At 41.4% G+C, this 22,138-nt stretch overlaps 1 protein-coding gene across 2 annotated transcripts; it reads right to left on the reverse strand.

Annotated features, from left to right (window-relative positions):
• Positions 1–3,827: 3,827 nt before the first annotated feature.
• Positions 3,828–16,872, reverse strand: LOC139163877 (glutathione S-transferase Mu 1-like). 2 transcript variants are annotated; one of them, XM_070745112.1, is made up of 9 exons: positions 16,572–16,872; positions 13,155–13,233; positions 10,642–10,701; positions 9,166–9,230; positions 6,628–6,709; positions 6,430–6,530; positions 5,931–6,026; positions 5,098–5,208; positions 3,828–4,068 (listed from the first exon to the last, which is right to left on the reverse strand). In XM_070745112.1, exons 1-9 carry the CDS (start codon positions 16,605–16,607, stop codon positions 3,973–3,975), a joined length of 726 nt encoding a protein of 241 aa, XP_070601213.1. In that variant the 5' UTR covers positions 16,608–16,872; the 3' UTR covers positions 3,828–3,972. The 2 variants fall into 2 exon arrangements, with proteins under 2 accessions (XP_070601213.1, XP_070601214.1); XM_070745113.1 differs by lacking the exon at positions 10,642–10,701 and having other exon boundaries at positions 16,572–16,741.
• Between the last annotated feature and the right edge of the window lie 5,266 nt (positions 16,873–22,138).

Below are 22,138 nucleotides of genomic sequence, written 5' to 3' on the forward strand. Positions count from 1 at the left end.
GGAATTGAAGTCCACTACTCTTAAAACTGTCAAATTTGAAGACCTCTGGGTTAGGAGTGCAAGAGTCTTCAAACTTGGCAAGTTTAAGACTTCGGGACTTCAATTCCCATTCCTGAGCTAGCATGACTGGAGGAGGAATTCTGGGAGCTGAAGTTCAGAAGCCTTAAAGCTGTCAAGTTTGAAGTTTGTGAAAAGTGTACATATTTGTAAAAAGTATTCTGCTGCACTGGTATTTTATTAAATAATATATTACTACACCATTTGGTTCAGCATACTGTTTTCCGTGCTTTCCACCTCTAAAATTTAGGTGCGTCTTATACTCTGAAAAATATGGTAATGAGAAATAAAAGAAGCCTGCTGTGATGGAGCACGCCTTAAAGAGGCCAGCAGATCTGCAACATCAGCATCATTGGCTCAGCCCTGGGGAGCCGTCAGCACATGCCAAAAGGGCTTCAGGCCGAATATGCAAGCGGCAGCTGCTTTGCATGCCGGAGCTGCTATTTGTTCAGCTCTGGCGCTTGCTGGGCTGCCTTCTGAATGGGGAATCTCCCATTATTGTCCCCTGCTGTAGCTTCCCATCTTCAGAGGCCTTGGCACACCTGCACTAAAGGACTTCCAGGGCCGGTGGCTTCTTCATTGCTTCAGGAGAATAGAATAGAATAGAATAGAATAGAATAGAATAGAACAGAATTTTTATTGGCCAAGTGTGATTGGACACACAATGAATTTGTCTTGGTGCATATGCTCTCAGCGTACATAAAATAAAATATACATTTGTCAAGAATCATGTGGTACGACACTTAATGATTGTCATAGGGATCAAATAAGCAATGAAGAAGCAATATTGATAAAAATCTTAGGATATAACTTAGGACCATGATGGCGAACCTATGGCACGTGTGCCACAGGTGGCACGCGGAGCCATATCTGCTGGCACATGAGCCGTTGCCCTAGCTCAGCTCCAACATGCATGTGTGTGCCGGCCAGCTGATTTTTGGCTCACACAGAGGCTCAGGGAGAGTGTTTTTGGCTTCCAGAGAGCCTCTGGGAGTATGGGGAGGGCGTTTTTATCTCCCCCAGCTCCAGGGAAGTCTTGGGAGGGCAAAACATGAGCGTACCGCGTCCACCAGAAGTTGGGAAACGGGCTATTTCTGGCCTCCAGAGGGGCTCTGCGGGTGTGTGGGAAGCTGTTTTCGCCCTTCCCAGGCATTGAATTATGGGTGTGGGCTCTCATGCATGCAAGATAGCGCACACGCACACTCTGTTGGCACTCAAGGGAAAAAAGGTTCGCCATCACTGACTTAGGATATACCTGCTGTATCCAACTTTGAAGCTCTTTGGATAGCAGAGTAGATCAGGGCTGGCAACTGGAGGCCTCCACTCCCCGCTTCCCTCTTCTTCTGAAGCTTCAGAACATCTACTGGCAACAGAATACCCAACACAACTAGACTTATAACCCGAGGTTTAGCAAGCTTAGAACTATGTTACCTTAAACACGACTCAAGCATAGCCCATAAAATCATCTGCTACAATGTCCTTCCTGTCAAGGACTACTTCAGCTTCAACCACAACACACAACAGATACAAACTTAAAGTAAACTGCTTTAAACTTGACTGCAGGAAATATGATTTTAGTAACCAAGTAGTTGATGCATGGAACTCACTACCAGACTCTGTAGTATCATCACCTAACTCCCAAAACTTTACCCTTAGACTCTCCACTATTGACCTCTCTCGATTCCTAAGAGGTCAGTAAGGGGCGTGCATAAGTGCACCAGCGTGCCTTCCGTCTTCTGTCCTCGTGTTTCCCTCATATATATAAACATTGTTATATTTTTGCATACCACCAATATGTACTTGACAAAACAATAAAATAAATAAATAAAACTAGCGAATCCAATTAATTCCTTCTTATCTCTCAGTAGAACAAAGGCAGGGTGGGATTGATGCTACTTTGTCAATAGGCCCTTTCTCTTGTCTGAACTGCTTAGTTTGCTTTCCTTTCTGCAGAGAGAGAGAAGGGGGCCTTTTCCCTTTGTTGCAAGAACTAGGGCAGTGGGGTGGGGGTTTGTGGCGTGCTCCTTTTCTCAGTGCTTCTGAGTTAATAAGTGAAGACAGATGTCTTTTATTAAACCAGTAGTGTGCAACATTATTCTAGAGAAAACAAGGACTCTGGGGACTTGACAGCAGTATTCCAGTATTTGAGGGGCTGCCACCAAGAGGAGGGAGACAGCTTGTTTCCCAAAGCACCAAAAGGCAGGACAGCAATGGATGGAAACTACTGTATTTTTTTTTAGTATAAGATGCACCTTAGTTTTGGGGGAGGAAAATTGGGGGGGTGAATCTGCCTAGCAAATATTCATCTGGCTAGCATCCTTAATCTGGCCAGCTTCAGCACATTATTCTATCCCCTGGTTAAGGCTGGAAAAAAAAACCTTTGGAGAGAGTAGGAATGAGTAGCCTGCACAGACATAGGACTGGAAAAAAATCTTCTTCGGAGGAAGTAGGAATGAAAAAATCCTGCAAGCTGGGAAGATTGTTAGCACCTGTTAGGGCTGGGGTGGGGGGAAGGGTCAGCAATTAAAAAAAACAGGCAAAGGGAAAATCGCTTAGCTAGCTGTTGTGGTTAGCTCTGGCCCAGCTCCTGTCCCAAGCAATGTGGAGGTGGATGTGGGGGAGACATCCACATGCCGCAGGCCTGTTTTGCTTCCAGTAGAATCTGTCTCCTCTGACCAAGGAAGCGTGAGTCACAGGGAAGAGGGGAGTTTGGCAGACAGCCCAGGAGGAGATCAATCATCTGTATCATCCCTGAATTTTGAACAAGAATTAATGACACATCCACGCATGCGTAGAGTGATGCATAGGCGACAACAACTGAAGGATTATTACAAGAGAAAATGAGGCTACCTGTGGTTGGGTGGGGCTGCTGTAATTAGTGCTACAGATAAAAGTGCAGCCTGGTGTGTTAACCTCATGGCAGTTTATCTGATTCATTGTTTCATCAAGATCGTGGTTTTTTGCTGTTCAGGATTCTGTGTTTGGACTCTCTGGACTTTAGAATTGGACTCAATTTCCCAGTTATTGGGTGAGCAATTGGATTGCATTTCACCTGTGCCTTGTGTGTACCAGAAAATCCCTTTGACATTTAAAAAGGGAGCTGTTTCTGTTTTTCTGTTTATAAAACCTTTTGGGTTTTCCTTTTATCGTGTGGTGTGTGTCTTCCTGGACTAATTACCCTGTAATTACGGGTGGTTGAAACACCCCACAGAACAGCTAGCAAAGTTTGGAAGAATGTATTAGGACTGAAAAAAGCTACATCCGGAGTATAAGACCACCAAATTTTCAGCTTCTTTTGGGGGGAGTATAAGACCACCAAATTTTCAGCTTCTTTTGGGGGGAGGAAAGGTGCATCTTATACTCAAAAAAATACGGTAATCAAGGAGCGAAGCAGCCTGGAATTGAGGCAAAATTTCCTAGCAGTGAAGAACAATTAACTAGTGAAAAGGCTTCCTTCAGAAGTTGTGGGTGCTCCAACACTGGGTTTTTTTAAGACTTCGACAGTCACTTGTCTGAAATGGTATAGGGTCTCCTACTTGAGCGATGGGTTGGACTAGATGCCCTCCAAGGTCCCTTCCACCTCTGTTCTGATTGAAAGTGCTCCTCATGAGCTTAATCTGCATTTCCCCTATCGCAGGCAGCCGAGTCTCAGGAAAAAGACATGGAGTTACACAGTTTGTTACCTAAGCACCATTTAGGAACTTCTCTATTCACGTTATCCAATGCAAACTTTAAATTTAAAATGGGGAAACAGAGATTAAGAGACAAACTTTTTTTTTTCAGTTTCATATATTCTTTATTAGGTGAGCATGTGCCTTAGAATCGTAACCAAGTTTGGAAATGTGGAGGACTAATGAAGACCCCTCATTCACATGGCAGCTCCAGTTGTTACCCTCCTGAAACTTGTGGTCTCTTCTAGATTTTGTTGCCGCCCCACAGGGCACAACTCCAAAAGATGGGACTCCTGATGCAGCGACTTGATTTCAGGTAGGGAGCAATCTTCTCCAAGGCCTACCGAGAAAGCCAAAAGCAGGACATTTGTCATTGCACAGCACCAGGGGTGAAATGCTTCCGGTTCGCTCGTGCCTGTCAATCGCTGGAGAGACATGGAGGCAGAGAGAGGCTACGCCCACCCACCCAGATGCCGCCATTTGGGTTATTTTACCCTCTGTGCATGCATAAAGCAGTTACCATTACTGTGTATAGGAATTAGAGAGCTGGAAGGAATGTAGGTGGCTCCATTTTTCTATAAATATTCCCAGTTTCACCCCTTAAACTGTGGCAGGCTGACTTTGCTGCAAAGATCCTGGCTTACATGCCACTTGAGCACTATTAGATTCACACCTTGGCTTTATTGGGATGAAAAAAATCACATTCACTTTACATAGAAACATAGAAACATAGAAGTCTGACGGCAGAAAAAGACCTCATGGTCCATCTAGTCTGCCCTTATACTATTTCCTGTATTTTATCTTAGGATGGATATATGTTTATCCCAGGCATGTTTAAATTCAGTTACTGTGGATTTACCAACCACGTCTTCTGGAAGTTTGTTCCAAGGATCTACTACTCTTTCAGTGAAATAATATTTCCTCACGTTGCTTTTGATCTTTCCCCCAACTAACTTCATGTCTCCAGAACTGAACCTTATTTAACCCTTTAACATATTTAAATGTTTCGATCATGTCCCCCCTTTTCCTTCTGTCCTCCAGACTATACAGATTGAGTTCATTAAGTCTTTCCTGATACATTTTATGCTTAAGACCTTCCACCATTCTTGTAGCCCGTCTTTGGACCCGTTCAATTTTGTCAATATCTTTTTGTAGGTGAGGTCTCCAGAACTGAACAAAGTATTCCAAATGTGGTCTCACCAGCGCTCTATATAAGGGGATCACAATCTCCCTCTTCCTGCTTGTTATACCTCTAGCTATGCAGCCAAGCATCCTACTTGCTTTTCCTACTGCCCGACCACACTGCTTACTATTGCAAACTTTCAGTAATTATTGTAGAGATTCATACATAAAGCAGAATGCATCTCACCTCAAAGCGATGAAGAAAGTCCTTCAGATTTGGGAACTGATCCATGCATTTTGGATCCAGCATTTGATGTACATCTAACACATCGTAAGCAATGAAATCTATGTAGGTGAGCTAGAAAAATTAACAGAAAAATATTTTCAAATGGAAGAATAAAATGTGTCAAATAGCATAGTTTGATGTAAATTGTCTAGAACGGGTACATTTACTTAGCAATTTACGGGACCGTCTTTCCGCCTCGTGTCCCAGCGACCGATTAGGTCACACAGAGTTTGCCTTCTGGTTTTAGTTGTGTTTTAGCTAAGTGTGTGTATTGCCTACTGTCTGTTCTTGTTAGTTGTACAGTATATGGTTTGCTGTCATGCCCTTTGCTAAAAGGGCATTATAAATATACGTTGTTATTATTATTATTATTAATTATTAATTATTATTATTATAATTATTATTAATTATCCGGGTCCCTCAGCCAAACAATGCCGCCTGGTGGGTCCACAGGGAAGAGCCTTCTCTGTTGTGGCCTCGATCCTCTGGAACCAATTCCCCCTGGAGATTCGTACCAACCCCACTCTCCTCGCTTTCCAAAAGGCATTAAAAACACATTTATGCTAGCAGGACTAGGGCTGTGAGTGATAGTTCTGCTCCGGCCAGTAGTGTGAATGAGGGATGATTGATTGTTTTACATTGGGTTTTGATTTTTTTACTTTTCTTAATGTTTTAACTGTATTGTACATTTTTAAAATATTTGTTTATATTTTATCTTGTAAGCCGCCCTGAGTCTACGAGGAGAAGGTCGGTCTATAAATCTAATAAATAAATAAATAAACATCAATCAATACCTTTCTTCCTATAAACCACTGCCTGTTTCCCAGAAATTGAGACAACAGCTTGAGTTCCTCGGGTAGTAATTCCAAATACCCAGGCTTTAGTTTTTCCTGCAAAAAAGAAAAGATTATGTAACAGGCTGGCTTCTAGCCAAATCGTTGTGAAACTTTGAACTTAGCAACGTCACATTATTTTTTTCTTTTTTGTCCCTTTCCTTCAGCTCAATCACTAATACAGAACTTTTCTCTCTCCTTCTTATCCAGGAATAGAGAATCAAATTAATCTATCCCAGAGGCCTACAAACTTGGCAACTTTAAGACTTCAACTCCCAGAATTCTCCAGCCAGCTATGCTGGCTGGAGAATTCTGGGAATTGAAGTCCACAAGTCTTAAAGTTGCCATGTTTGTTGACCTCTGATCTCTGATCTATCTGCTCACCCCAAGCAAGCCCAAACTGATCTTCAAGACCATCAGTTACAGCATTTGGACGGAAAACAGAAAGCACAACACTCACAAAATCTGGACTGTAACACAGTTTTGCAAAGCTCACACGGAAATCCATGAGGTGGTTGTCCAGTGTGTCCATCATGATAATTTCTTCTTCAGTCTCACCACCTGTGGCAACACAATGTATTACAAAACTAAGAATCTGCCATTTATTTGAAGGAAGTAGTATTTAAAGCAACACTGAAGGGAAGTCTGAACCACTTACACATCTTGTGCTTGCGTGCAATGTAGCGAAGGATGGCATTGCTTTGGGTAATCTTTCTTTCACCATCAATAAGATAGGGAAGCTAGGGAGAAAGGGAAAGAAGAAGAGTAAAGAAGCAAAGATATTAGGTCCAAACAGGCTTTTTGAGCAATTCTTAAATTCTAGCAATGAACCAAGAAGAGGATTTTCTGAGAGAGGCTTGGATTCATGTTTTTATGACCACACATTTATTTATTTATTTGTTTGTTTGTTTGTTTATGTGCTTAAAACTAAGACGCCTTAAACCTGATCTAAGTATTGCCTACAAGATCATATGCTGCAACGTCCTGCCTGTCAACAACTACTTCAGCTTCAACCACAACACAAGAGCACATAACAGATTCAAGCTCAATATGAACCGCTCCAAACTTGACTGTAAAAAAAATAATAGAGTTGTTGAAGCGTGGAACTCATTACCAGACTCCGTAGTATCATCCCCTAACCCCCAACTTTTTATCCATAGACTATCCATGGTTGACCTCTCCAGATTCCTAAGAGGTCAGTAAGGGGCGTGCATAAGTGCACTAGAGTGCCTTCCGACCCATGTCCTATTGTCTCTTCTATATTTGTACGCTGCCCCAAGTCTTCGTAGAGGGCCGGCATACAAATCTAATAAATTATTATTATTATTATTATTATTATTATTATTATTATTATTATTATTATTATATCCCATATATCTTCTCTTCTATCCCTATATCTTTCTTCTGTTCTCTCATTGATTTATTTTATCCTATATTCTCTCCTCTATTCTTTCTCTAATTCTATTTCCTCAAAGGTACACCTTCATTGTGTATTATTGTGTACTGGACAAAACAAACAAATAAACAAACAAATAAATTAAATAAATAAATAAAATTTATATGCCGCACTTTTCTGTAGACTCAGAGTAGCTTACAGAACATACATACATACAAATATATATATATATAAAAAAAAACATAAAATCTAATACTAAAACCCCCAGATAATTAAAACAGACATCCACATTTAACCTATTACACTCAGAGCAGAATGCCAGCGCTCAATGGCCCAAGCCTGCCAGCAAAGGTGAGTTTTTAAAACCTTACAAAAGGCCAGGGGGATGGCTGGAGCTAACACAAAGAAGGCTCTTCCCCTAGGCCCCGCCAGCTAGCATTGCTTAGCTGACAGGATCTGGAGAAGGCCCAATCTGTAGACCTGACCGGCCACTGGGATGCATGAGGCAGGAGATGGTCCCATAAATAACCTGGTTCTAAGTTATGTAGGGCTTTATAGCCAACACGTTAAATTGTGTTAAAGTGTTACCCCATGATTGGGGTATAACACTTTTGCACAGTTGCCAGTGGCCATAAGAATAACTTATGGGCTCTGCCGAGATTAAACTGAAATATCCAATGGGAAAAAATATTATTTATCCCATTCTTGTTCTCTTATGTCTCTCCTGAGAAATTCTTTTTGCATATACAGCAGCATTCTCAATTTTTTCCCAGTCTTTTCACTTTTTTTCCATACAGAATTTGAGCACACTTAAACTTCCAGCTAGTTAAAACATACAGTATTTTGCTTTGAAAATTCTCAGCCTCTTAGGTTATTTGTAACTCTGCTCACTACCCTGTTTTCCTCAAAATAAGACACCCCCCAATTGGGCTTTTGAGTGCATGGCAATAAGGCCCAGCACTTAATTCCAGGATTCAAAAAAATATAAGACAGGGTCTTATTTTCGGGAAAACACGGTTGGAATTGTGGTCCCAAAATCAATCACATTGATTGTTTTTCTTCTTCTCCCACCATCCTTTTATTACTTACTTACTTACTTACTTACTTACTTACTTACTTACTTACTTACTTACTAACTTACTTACTTACTTACTTACTTACTAACTAACTTACTTACTTACTTACTTACTTACTTACTTACTTACTTACTTACTTACTTACTTACTTACTTACTTACTTACTTACTTACTTACTTATTGGACTTTTATGCCACCCCTCTCCGAGGACTCGGGGCAGCTCACAACATATACCATAATAAAACAATATATAACATTTTGGGTCCAATTAATTAAATCTAAAAACTAAAAGCCATAAAAGCCAGCCATTCCCGTTCAATCAACTTTCTCTTAGCCCATTCATCAGCCAGGGGGAAAGAACCTAATGGCCCCAAGCCTGGCGGCATAAATGAGCCTTTTGCCATTATAGACTGTGGTTGCAATCAAGCAGACTTCAGTCAAGACATTTTGTCTATATAACATCTCAGGACTTTTTCCTCGTTGCTATCACCTATGTTAACAAGAACAGTAGCAACTTGATCCACTCTCCCCTCTCAACCCACAGGAATGTACCATTATCTATTCCAGTGTTTCCCAACCATGGCAACTTGAAGATATCTGGACTTCAACTCCCAGAATTCCCCAGCCAGCATTCGCTGGCTGGGGAATTCTGGAAGTTGAAGTCCAAATATCTTCAAGTTGCCAAGGTTGGGAAACACAGATCTATTCCACAACTGCTACATACATTTGGGAAGTCCAAGCCCAGCTTCTCCTTCACACTTGTCCAGTCAGTCATATCCACATTGAGGGCTGCAAACAGATACATGTATGGTTAATGCAAGTCCATTTAAACAGATTGAGCAAAATGGAGGTTTTGTGGATGCAACAGCAGCAAAGATATAACAACATGGTTTTGACATCCCGACAGCAAAATGCAATTGTGGCAGATCCTATCAAAGGCCATTCTCATTTAAGGTTCATTTGTCATGTCCTGATTCTATTGTTACATCTCTCACGCTGCTCTATCTCCTCACCACAAAAGCCAAAAATCTGGGAGAAAAAGGCCAAAAAGTCAATTGTTCGTCTTTTGGGGGTCATGCAGTACTGACCTTTCCAGCCAGCACACTGAATTCCTGCACATCTCAGCAGCTTTGGAACTGCAGAGAGGGACTGTCATGATTGCAGTTGGCCTTTCCATTCCATGCTGGGAATGGAATGCTTCCCATTTCCCTTGGATCAGGGATGGAGGCTGAAGGTGGATAATCTGAAATGGTATTCCTAGCGTTGCCTTGAACACAGTATTGCTCCCTTGCTGGCAAACCTGAAGTCTTCGTTTTACAGCAGGCTTAGATCCTATTCAAGGTTGGGCTCTACTTACCTTTGCCAGTTCACATCCTGAGGTTTTGCGCATGTCCCCTGTGCAAATCTGCTTCTGTGCATGCTCATAGTTATAATTAAGCCCGAAACTCAGCTGTGCTTCGGGCAATGAATAAAGGTAAGTATAAACCCAGGAGTGGGCAGAAGGGCCCTTTTTCAAGCAGCAGCAGAGGGAAAAAACCTTCCAAACAGTAAAAAAATTCAGAAAAAATTCCCCAAAAAGTTGGCGGCGCCAACAGACCGGCACCGACCAAACCAGATCTGTGGCACCATCAGCAGGTCGCTACTGGTTTGGGTGATCCAGTCCGAACTGAGATGAACCCACCCCTGGTCCTATCCTTTCCTACTAATTAAAGCTGGATAAAGCTTAGCCCTATTGCTTTATGTAGCTTCATGGCAGACAAATTCAACTATTAGGATGTTTCCAATATGAAAATATGGTGAATGACCCCTTCCCTTTACATCTGACATACAGAGAAGTTCATACATGATTTCCTATTTTATTTGACAGTTGTGTTCCAATATTTAAGAGGCCTTCCACAAAGAAGAAGGCAGGACAAGAAGCAATGGATGGAAACTAACCAAGGAGGAAAGCAACCTAGAACTAAGGAGAAATTTCCCGACAGTTGGGACTATTAATTAGTGGAGCAAGTTGCCTCCAGAGGTTGTAGGTGCTCCAACACTGGGATTTTTAAAGAAGGGATTGATCAACTGTTTGTCTGAAATAGTATAAGTTTTCCTGTCTAAGGGGGGTGGACTAGAAGACCTCCAAGGTCCTTTCTAGATTTGTTATTCTGTATTCTGTTATTAGAAAAACACATTTTTGTTCCCATCCTATACTCACCAAAGCCAAGTCTTTTAATACCTTTAGAAGTATTTTCTGATTTCACTTCATTGTTTCCCACTAGGATGAGATGCATTGTGTTTATATTTAACAGTCATCAGCATTGAGATATGCACTTCAAGATATAATTGTATACTTATCAGTAGCTATATATTTTTATTACATATGCTATTTTGCAAATACTGAATAGACAGCTTAAACAATATAAAATGTACAGTCAGTAAATGTACTTTTTACATGCCTCTAAATACTATGATTTCACCCATTGTTTGTGCAGGACACAAATCCTTTATAAAAAATAAAACAACCCCCTCCCACAACTACTCCAACAATGGTAATTATTATTTTATACATCTTCCCAGGAAGATCTCTTTACAAATAATACATAGCCAAGTGATTATGTTATCCCAAGTTGTCAATTTTGCTTGAAACTAAAAACCTAATTCTGTATTCATTTCACCTTCCTAGAGTAGCTTGTGGGGTGGGGGCAGGAAAAGTGATCAATCATGAAAGGGTCATGATTTTATCAGTGAACCTACTTCAAACCATTGGCAGAGAAGATCAATGCCTGAAAAACCTTCTCCACTGACAATCCTGGTTCTGTGCCTAGAATATACCTTGCTAATTATTATCCTGATCAGTGAATGTACATCTGCTCTCCAAAAAAACCTCGACTTTGTCTCCCATTGGTCTAACACATGGCAACTTCAAATATCAACCAGCAAATGTTCTACCCTCCACATCGGCAAAAATAATCCGAACCTCATATATAAACTGAATAAACAAAATCTCACAGCCAGCCCCCACTCAGTAAAAGACTTTGGAATACTAATATCAAATGATCTAAGTGCCAAAGCCCACTGCAACAATATCGCCAAAAAGGCTTCTAGAGTTGTTAACCTGACCCTACGCAGCTTCTGCTCTGGCAATCTCACACTACTCACCAGAGCCTACAAAACTTTTGCCAGACCCATCCTTGAATACAGTTCATCTGTCTGGAACCCATACCACATCTCGGACATCAACACCCTTGAAAATGTCCAAAGATACTTCACCAGAAGAGCCCTTCACTCCTCCACTCGAAACAGAATACCCTACGAAAGCAGACTGTCAATCCTAGGTCTAGAAAGCTTAGAACTACGTCGCCTAAAACACGATCTAAGTATTGCCCACAAGATCATATGCTGCAATGTTCTACCTGTCAATGACTACTTCAGTTTCAATCGCAACAACACAAGAGCACGCAACAGATTCAAACTTAATATTAACCGCTCCAAACCTGACTGAAAAAAATATGACTTCAGCAAATGAGTTGTTGAAGCGTGGAACTCATTACCTGACTCAGTAGTGTCAACCCCTAACCCCCAACATTTTTCCCTTAGACTATCCATGATTGACCTCTCCAGGTTCCTTAGAGGTCAGTAAGGGCGTGCATAAGTGCACCAGTTTGCCTTCCGTCCTCTGTCCAATTGTCTCTCCTTATCTCATTTATCTTTTCTTCCTTTCAAATATGTTCAGCTATACTTTTATACCTTTTCTTCTATTCTTTTCTTTACTTATATTATTACATATCTATTCTCTTCAATGTGTATTATGTATTGGATAAAATAAATAAATAATAAAAATAAATAAACTCATTACAAAAAGCTTTTCCTCTGCTTGGGCTGCCATTTTCTTTCAATATGTCACCAACCAGCAGAAGGAATCTATCAATCAGGTCACTGAAGCCAGAATGGCTTGGGTCTTTGGTACTCAACCATCTCTAAACTGGTTTTCTACAGTTTGCAACTCCCAAGTAAGAAATAGAGTAAGATAAAGAATCATATTGAAAAACAGCAGCCACACGTAGGAGGAAGAAAACAGAACCTGTTGTGATGCTATAACTATCTAGGTTCTGTCCTGTAGAGATGAAACTGACTTGATTTTGGACAATCAGCTATCTCACTTGGAGCAGATGGAACATAATTGAAAGCACAATGTTTCCTTATATTCTTTTCTTAGTGGCGTGGATGCTGGCTTGTTCCAGACTCCCTCCCCTTGTTGAAAGCCTGAAGATGTGAGAATTTGCAGCGGGGGGGGGGGGCAATGACAAAATGTAAGTTACAAGTCTACTGTCCCATTGACAATCCTGGTTCTGTGTCTAGAACATCTATTGGCATCAGACGTTGGGGTGCAAATAATAAGGGCAGTAATTGTGAAGATGGCACAATCATCCTTTGGAGAACAATAAAGATTACTGTACAAGCTGCCTCTTGAAGAAAAATTGGGTAAGAGTTGGTGACAGATATGAAAGGAACTCATGAAGAAACATGTTAATGGCGAAAGGACAAAGACAGAAAGGCTTGATGGGCATCTGGGTAGGGATCGGAGAAGAGTGAGTAAGCTCACACACATATCCAATATTTGCTCAACATTTCTAAGCCTGAAAAGCTGCCAGTTTGGAAAATACTCTGGTGAGACCAGCATCCTACTTCCAGAAAGTTGGACAAGCCTCCTTGTGTTTAGGTCCTTACCTTCTCCACCAAGAACATACTGTTTCTCTTTATAGGGCGTCTTGGTATACTCTAAGAGCAGTCTAATGGTATGAGCCAACTGTGGGAAAAGAATATCATGGTGAGTAAGACAATCCATAGGTTGCCCCTGAGCAGCCTTATAAAAAATTGAAATAGTTGGATTAGTTTCCAGTATTTAGTGAGGAGGAGCATGTTGCTTTGTTCCTGTGCTGCTGGAATCTATCTATCTATCTATCTATCTATCTATCTATCTATCTATCTATCTATCTATCTATCTATCTATCTATCTATCTATCCATCCATCCATCTCTATATTTATTTATTTCTATCTATCTATCTATCTATCTATCTATCTATCTATCTATCTATCTATCTTATCTATCCATCCATCCATCTCTGTTTGTTTATTTATTTATTTGTTTGTTTATTCAATTTTATGCCACCCAACTTCTTAGGGACTCTAGGCAGTGCACAACCAAAAATAAAAAAATACAAATAACATTAAAAACTCTAAAAGCAATTGAAAAACAATTGAAAGCCAACAGTTAAAAACCATGCGTACAATTTATGGCCGGATTTTGATGGTTACACCATCAGATCAACAGCCCCAGGCCTGCTGGAAAAGCCAGGTCCTTCCTGCTTTCCAGAAGGCCAGTAGCGCGGGGGCAGTCCAGATCTCAGGAGGTAGCTGGTTCCAGAGAGTTGGAGCAGCCACAGAAAAGGTCCTCCCCCATGGACCTGCCAGCTGACACTGCTTAGCTAATTCAACCCGGAGAAGACCAACTCTGTGGGTCCTTACTGAGCTATGTGGTAGAAGCCTTCCAACAGACACCTAAATTTCAGGACCCAATCTAAATAAAAACTTGGAAGACAAAATCTCTGGTCCTTGTGACTGACCCAGATTGGATTCTGCAACATTATCCTGGGACACGTATCTTCGCCTTCATTCGTGAGACACCTAAATTGGCTGCTGTGAGTAGAAGAGAGTGACAGGTAGGTTGGTTTGGGAGCTGACGGCAGGAGCCTCTAACAGCAGAAATTTGCTGTGGTTCAGGGCAGTGTTTCCCAACCTTGGCAACTTGAAGATATCTGGACTTCAACTCCCAGAATTCCCCAGCCAGCGAATGCTGCCTGGGGAATTCTGGGAGTTGAAGTCCAAATACCTTCAAGTTGCCAAGGTTGGGAAACACTGGTTTAGGGAAACCAAATTGTTGTGATTCCGTCTGAGGCTCCTCAGGGCACGGCTGAACCTCTGCCGGCTCCATGCTCAGAGGGGGAGGATGAGGAACAGGAGGAGGAGGAGGAGGCTCAGGCAGACGGGGAGGAGGAATATCAGGCCAAGGGAGAGGGAGAACAGCCTGAGTCCCCCGGGGTGGAGCTCTCCCCAGCAAGCAGCCTGGAGTCCTTAGATGAAAATGCACAAGCCATCATCGATCTCAGGCAGAGAAGAGCAGCACAACGAAGGGGACAATTAGCCAGGTATTTCCAGCCCTAAATAGGCAACAGCTGGGTTTGGGTGTGGTTCTCCCCAGAAAGGCTGAAAAGGCAGACCCACCCTTCCTGTATTGTGGAGTATTATCTTTGGGAGTCCTGGGACCTGGCTGTGATCTTTGGCGTCTCTGATTCTGGCTTGTGGCCTTGAAGGCTGAAACCTTGGGGGGAAAGGCGTGGGTCTTATTCTCTACAGTGGTGTGTGTGCCAGCAAGAAGTCTGCTGTATTGTCTGGCCGTCAGGACTCTGCTGTGAAGCCTCATAGCCTGCCTGTTGGGAAGAACAGGTTTTTCTCTGTGTTTATTTTTCAAACTATAAAGTGCCTTTGCTTTTACCAGCGTGTCTGGCTGCTTTTTTAAGTTGGTGTTGAAGTCTGGGGGCACCCAGACAGAACACAAATGATTGGCCAAAAGGAACAGGCAGGTTCCCCAGTATTCCTCCCATCAAGGTTTCTCATCCTGCTGTTCTATTTGTGGTTGCCACAAACCTTATGAGGTTTGAGTTTTGGTGACCGGCTGGTGACCGGCTGGGTTAATCTTGGCAATTTTCTTGGCAAGATTTCGGAAGTGCACAGTGGCCTAGAAGTGGAGCTCTTGCCTCACCGTCAGGAGGTTGTGAGTTCGATCCTATGCAGATGTAGGGTCTCCTGCTTGGGCAGGGGGTTTGACTAGTTAACCTGCAATGTCCCTTTCAACTATATTAATCTGTTAAAGTGTTTGTCATTGCTTGCTTCCTAGGACTGAGAAGAGGTGGCTGGCCCAAGTCAACTTGCCAACTTTGAGACTGGTTTAACTCCCAGAATTCCCCAGCCAGCTATGGCTATGCAAAAAGAGATGAGCATGTACAGGCTGGCTTCTAGCCAAATCATTGTGAAACTTTGAATTTAGCAACATCCCTTTTTTTTTTTTTTTTTGCTCCTTTCCTTCAGCTCAATCACTAATGTGGAAATTTCCTCTCTCCTTCCTCCCAGAAATAAAAGATCCAATTAATCTATCCCAGAGGTCCCCAAACTTGGCAACTCTGTAAGACTTCAACTCCCAGAATTCTCCAGCCTGCTAAGCAAAAAGAGATGATTATGTACACACAATGGTTCTCAACCTTTCTAATGCCGCGAACCCTTAATACAGTTCCTCGTGTTGTGGTGACCCCCAACCATAAGTCTAGCGCCAATTCTCCCAACAGAGCTTGAAGCTGATTGGCAGGAAGGTCAGAGGGACACCCCCACCGTAAACGCCTGATTGGTCGAATTGTAAAAACATGTTCCAAGGCGTCAGAATAGAAGCTTTAGTTTCTAACACCATGGGAAATTTGTTTTTTCTCATAGTCTTAGGTGACCCCTGTGAAACAGTCATTTGTCCCCTCAAAGGAGTCATGACCCCCAGGTTGAGACCCACTGATGTACAGGCTGGCTCCTAGCCAAATCATTGTAAAACTTTAAATTGAGCAACGTGATTTTTCTTTTCTTTTTTGTTCCTTTCCTACAGCTCAACCACTAATGCAGAATTTTCCTCTCTCCTTCCTACCCAGGAATAGGGGATCGAATTAATCTATCTCAAAGGTCCCCAAATATGGCATTTTGGAAGACTGGTGGACTTCAACTCCCATAATTCTCAAGCCAGCTATGCAAAAAAAAGAGATGATCATGTATAGGCTGGCTTCTAGCCAAATCGTTGTGAAACCTTGAATTTAGTAGTGTCCCAATTTTTATCTTTTTTGTTCCTTTCCTTCAGCTCAATCTCTAATGCAGAAATTTCCTCTCTCCTTCCTACTCAGTATGGAATTAATCCATCGAGGTCTCCAAACTTAGCAATTTTAAGACTGGGGGACTTCAACTTCCAGTATTCTCCAGCCAGCTATGCTGAAATCCCCGAGCCTTAAAGTTGTCAAGTTTGAAGACCTATTGCTCTACCTCCGCGGATGATTTACCCCTCGGATATTCCAGTAGCCCAGCGTGACTTCCATCTTCTCCGCTTGTGCTCCGGTGCCGTCTCCCCTCGCAAGCAGAAATCCCGCTGCCTTTCCGCCACCTGCCCGATCCCGAGAGCTGCTTTTTATACCTAAGCGGGACGATGTCCCAATGAGAAGGAATGTGACGAGTCGCAACAAAGGGCAAAGCGCTGATGGGAAAGCCTTCCCCGAGGGGCGGCTTTGCCTGTTCCCGCCCCTTAACGTGCCTCTCAAACCCGGTTTTCAAACAAGTCCGTCCTTTCTTCAGCTCGTTTCAGCCTAAGGACAATCCCCACCACCACAAGATTTAAGAGACGCGTCCTGATGCTTTAACGCAGAGGTCTTCAAACTTGGCAACTTATGGATTTCAACTATCAGAATTCTTCAGTTATTCTTTGTGTGTTCAACCACACTTGGCCAGTAAAGAATTCTATTCAATTTCTATTCTATTCTATTCTATTTCTATTCTATTCTATTCTCAATTCTATTCTATTTTCTATTTTCTATTTTCTATTTTCTATTTTCTATTTTCTATTTTCTATTTTCTATTTTCTATTTTCTATTTTCTTTTCTTTTCTTTTCTATTCTATATTCTATTCTATATTCTATATTCTATTCTATTCTATTTTCTATTCTATTTTCTACTGAATTCTTTCAGATGAAAATGATCCAGTCCGTTCTGAATCTGGCTCGAGGGTTTAGTTTAGTTTGTTTAGTTTAGTTTAATCAGATTTGTATGCCGCCCCTCTCCGCAGACTCGGGGCGGCTCACAGCAACAGCAATACAAGACAAATCCAATATTAAATTAATTTTAAGAACACCACAAGTTAAAAACCAATCATACACACTAGCATACCATACACAAATTTTATAAGCCTAGGGGGAAGGAACATGTCAATTCCCCCATGCCTGACGACAGAGGTGGGTTTTAAGGAGCTTACGAAAGGCTAGGAGGGTGGGGGCAACTCTGATATCTGGGGGGAGTTGATTCCAAAGGGTCGGGGCCGCCACAGAGAAGGCTCTTCCCCTGGGTCCCGCCAAACGACATTGTTTAGTTGACGGGACCCGGAGAAGGCCAACTCTGTGGGACCTAACTGGTCGCTGGGATTCGTGCGGCAGAAGGCGGTCCCGGAGATATTCTGGTCCGGTGCCATGAAGGGCTTTATAGGTCATAACCAACACTTTGAATTGTGACCGGAAACTGATCGGCAACCAATGCAGACTGCGGAGTGTTGGTGTGACATGGGCAAATTTAGGAAAGCCCATGATAGCTCTCGCAGCTGCATTCTGCACGATCTGAAGTTTCCGAACACTTTTCAAAGGTAGCCCCATGTAGAGAGCGTTACAGTAGTCGAGCCTCGAGGTGATGAGGGCATGAGTGACTGTGAGCAGTGACTCCCGGTCCAAATAGGGCCGCAACTGGTGCACCAGACGAACCTGGGCAAATGCCCCCCTCGCCACAGCTGAAAGATGTTTCTCTAATGTGAGCTGTGGATCGAGGAGGACGCCCAAGTTGCGGACCCTCTCTGAGGGGGTTAGTGACTCCCCCCCCAGGGTGATGGATGGACAGATGGAATTGTCCTTGGGAGGCAAAACCCACAGCCACTCCGTCTTATCCGGGTTGAGTTTGAGTCTGTTGACACCCATCCAGACCCCAACAGCCTCCAAGCACCGGCACATCACTGCAGAGTGTTGGAGTAATATGGGCATACTTAGAAAAGATGGTGGTGCCCAGTGAATTTTTACTACCACATTGTGGGTGTGGCTTATGCATTTTCTTTCAACATCTTTCAGTGCAAATTGGGTGCTCTGGGGTGGAGCTCCATTTTTGCTACCCCACTGCGTCGTTGTCCCCGTCCGGGCAGCAGCCCACCCTTGGCAGCGCCTATGGTGCCATCATGAGAACCAGCTCGAGAGTGTGGCAGGCCTGGGTTCCTACCGGTTCCAGCAACCCTGGCCACCAAGTTACTACTGGTTCTATAGAACCGGTCCCGACCTGGAGAAATCCACCTCTGTCTTTGGGGAGGGGGGAGGGAAACGTTTTGTTAAAAGTTTCTCTGGAAAGAGTGGAGCTAAGAGTCAAAACCAAAATTAAATATGGTGCAATTTCCCTGACATTTATTCAAGTTGTAATTAATATAATTCTCCAATCATGTCTTGACTAACTTTTCACCTATTTCTGTCATATACACTGCTGAAAAAAATTAAAGGGAACACTTAAACAACACAATAAATCAAACGTCTGTGAAATGAAACTGTCCACTTAGGAAGCAACACTGATTGACAATCAATTTCATTGTGTTCTGAGCACATTCCACTTTGTACAGAACAAAGTATTCAATGAGAATATTTCATTCATTCAGATCTAGGATGTGTTATTTGAGCGTTCCCTTTATTTTTTTGTATATATTTGCTTTCTCAAGAAGCCTGTGACCCCGATAAGCCAGCAGGAGGACAGTAATGAATCATCTATTGTATGCCAGACAAGGGAATATTAGAATTAGCAATGGAAAAGTAAGGAAATAGTATCATATTAGGGGTGGACTAATGCCCGAATGGGGGAGAACACAATAGGGTAGCGAAAATGGAGCTCCACCCCAGAGCTCCCAATTTGCACTGAAAGATGTTGAATCAAAATGGAGGGCATCCTGCATAAGCCACGGCCACAGCGTGGTAATAAAAAATTTGGTAGCCCTTCACTGGCTGTAACCCTCCTCATCGCAATAGCTGATGTAGGAATGGGAGGTGTTTCATTAGGTATATTAACCTGCACTTAGCTTTTGTTAAGTGTCTCTTCCTTGCAGGGGAGGTACCACGCTTAGCCAATCGTTTTTAACTCAGAGAGAATAAATCTTTTGTGTTTTCTTCGCCCAAATGTCTCGTGTGAGTTCCCTTGTCAAAATTCAGTGCACAATATGATAGGTGTTATGCTTGAGCTGGCTCGGTTGAAGCTTGCCTTCAGAGCTAGAGCACTGCTTGTTATTCTACTCCAATAAAAGAGCTGTTACCAACCCGTGGTCTCCAGCCTCTGATTTAACAATGGGCACATGTATATGTGTGTATAACATATATTATGTTGGTAATGACCTTTAAAGCCCTACATGGCATTGGACCAGAATACCTCCGGAACCGCCTTCTACCGCACAAATCCCAGCGCCTGATAAGGTCCCACAGAGTTGGCCTTCTCCGGGTCCTGTCGACCAAACAATGTTGTGGCGGCCCCGGCCCTCTGGAATCAACTCCCCTGGAGATTAGAACGGCCCCCACCCTCCTTGTCTTTCGCAAGTTACTTAAGACCCACCTTTATCGCCAGGCATGGGGGAACTAAGACATCTCCCCCAGGCTTATTATATTTCATGTTTGATGTGTATGTGCTGTATGGTTTTTAATTGTTGAGGTTTTTATATATTTTATTATTAGATTTGTTCCATTGTTATACTGTTTTTATTACTGTTGTGAGCCTCCCCGAGTCTTCGGAGAGGGGCAGCATACAAATCTAATAAATAATAATAATAATAATAATAATAATAATAATAATAATAATAATAATAATAATAATTATTATTATTATTATTATTATTATTATTATTATTATTATTATTATATGTACAAATAACATATACACAAATATGTGTGTGTGTATAATACACACACACACACAAATACTTTGATGATTTAAAAAACTCTTTTTAAAAAAATCTTTGATGACTAGAAGCAAATATGGCCTTCAGGCTGTTGACTGACTCAACAAAAGTATTTATTTGGGGAAGAATAAACCATAGTAGCTGATCCAGCTGAAACATCTGGTGCTGATCCAAGAAATCCTATGCAATGAAATAAATAAGTGAAATTAATAATATAAAAAACATTTAAATGGAACAATAAAAGGTGTCCGATGTCATGGATTCTCTTTGGTCACACATAGCTGTTCTCCAGAAATTGAGAATATGATTTGAACTTCCTGGCATTAAATCCAGATATTCAAGTTTCTGTTTCTCTCCTGGTGTTTTTTTTTAAAGTGTAATTTACATGCTGACTAGTTTCCAGAAAGTTGTTATGAAATCTTAACCTTCCGATTTCTAGGCCTCTTCTGGCTTCCTTCCTGCTCTTTCCTCAACTTAATGACTTGAGACAACTATGACCTAGATCAGAGGTCTCCAACCTTGACTACTTTATGCCTGGAGGACTTCAACATCCAGAATTTATTGATTTATTGATTTATTTATTTTATTTGTCATACAAATATAGTATTGCATTGTAGTATGTTTAACATAATATAAGTATCGGACAGACCTCTTAGAAAAGGGGAGAGGTCTATTGTAGATAATGTAAGGTTGAAGATTTTGGGGTTCGGGGAAGAAACAACCGAGTCCACTAGAGAATTCCAAGCGTTGACCACTCTATTGCTGAAATCATATTTTCTGCAGTCTAGTTTGGAATGATTTACATTTAGTTTCTATCTATTGCATGCTCTTATGTTGTTGTTGTTAAAGGTGAAGTAGTTGCTAACAGGGAGTACATTGTGATGTATGATTTTATGAACAACAGTTATATCAGTTCAGAGGTGGCGTAGCTGTAAATTTTCTAAACATAGCAATTGAAGTCTGGAGGAGTAAGGTAATTTGTTGCGTGAGGAGGAGTGGAGGACTCTTCTTGTGAAGTATTTCTGGACTCCTTCAATTATATTAATGTCTGTTATGCAGTGTGAATTCCATACAGGTGAGCTGCATTCAAGAATTGGTCTGACAAATGTTTTGTATGCTCTGGTTAGTAGATCGATGCTTCTAGAGAAGAAGCTGCATAAAATTAAGTTTGTGACTCTTAGTGCTTTTTTGGCAATGCTGTTGCAGTGGGCGCTGGCACTTAGGTCATTGGAAATGAGTACTGCAAGATCTTTGACTGAGTGAGGGTCTTCTGAGTATTCAGTTTGTGCAAGTGTGTATTTAGTATTCGGATTCTTTTTACCAATGTGTAGGACAGAGCATTTGTTGGATGAGATTTGCAGTTGCCAGTTGTTAGACCATGCCGCTACATGATCAAGGTCCTTCTGAAGGGTAGAAGTATTATCGCAGGTATTAAATAGCTTAACATCATCAGCAAAGAGAACACAATTGCTTGTAATATTGTCACAGAGATTGTTTATGTAGAGCAGGGGTGGGAAATTAATTTTGCCATGGGGCCGCATGAGAAATTGGGATGGTTTTAGAGGGCCGGATTAATATAATTACCGGTAACTCAGTTCTACCCAATACTGTATATTGGGTAGAACTGAGTTAATTATATTATAATTATAAATTGTAATTATAAATTATATTATATATTATATTATATTATATTATATTATATTATATTATATTATATTATATTATATTATATTATATTATATTATATTATATTATATTATATTATATTATATTATATTATATTATATTATATTATATTATATTATATTATATTATATTATATTATATTATATTATATTATATTATATTATATTATATTATATTATATTATATTATATTATATTATATTACCGTATATACTCG

Source organism: Erythrolamprus reginae, chromosome 3, assembly GCF_031021105.1.
Source record: "Erythrolamprus reginae isolate rEryReg1 chromosome 3, rEryReg1.hap1, whole genome shotgun sequence".
Classification (NCBI taxonomy): Eukaryota; Metazoa; Chordata; class Lepidosauria; order Squamata; family Dipsadidae; genus Erythrolamprus; species Erythrolamprus reginae.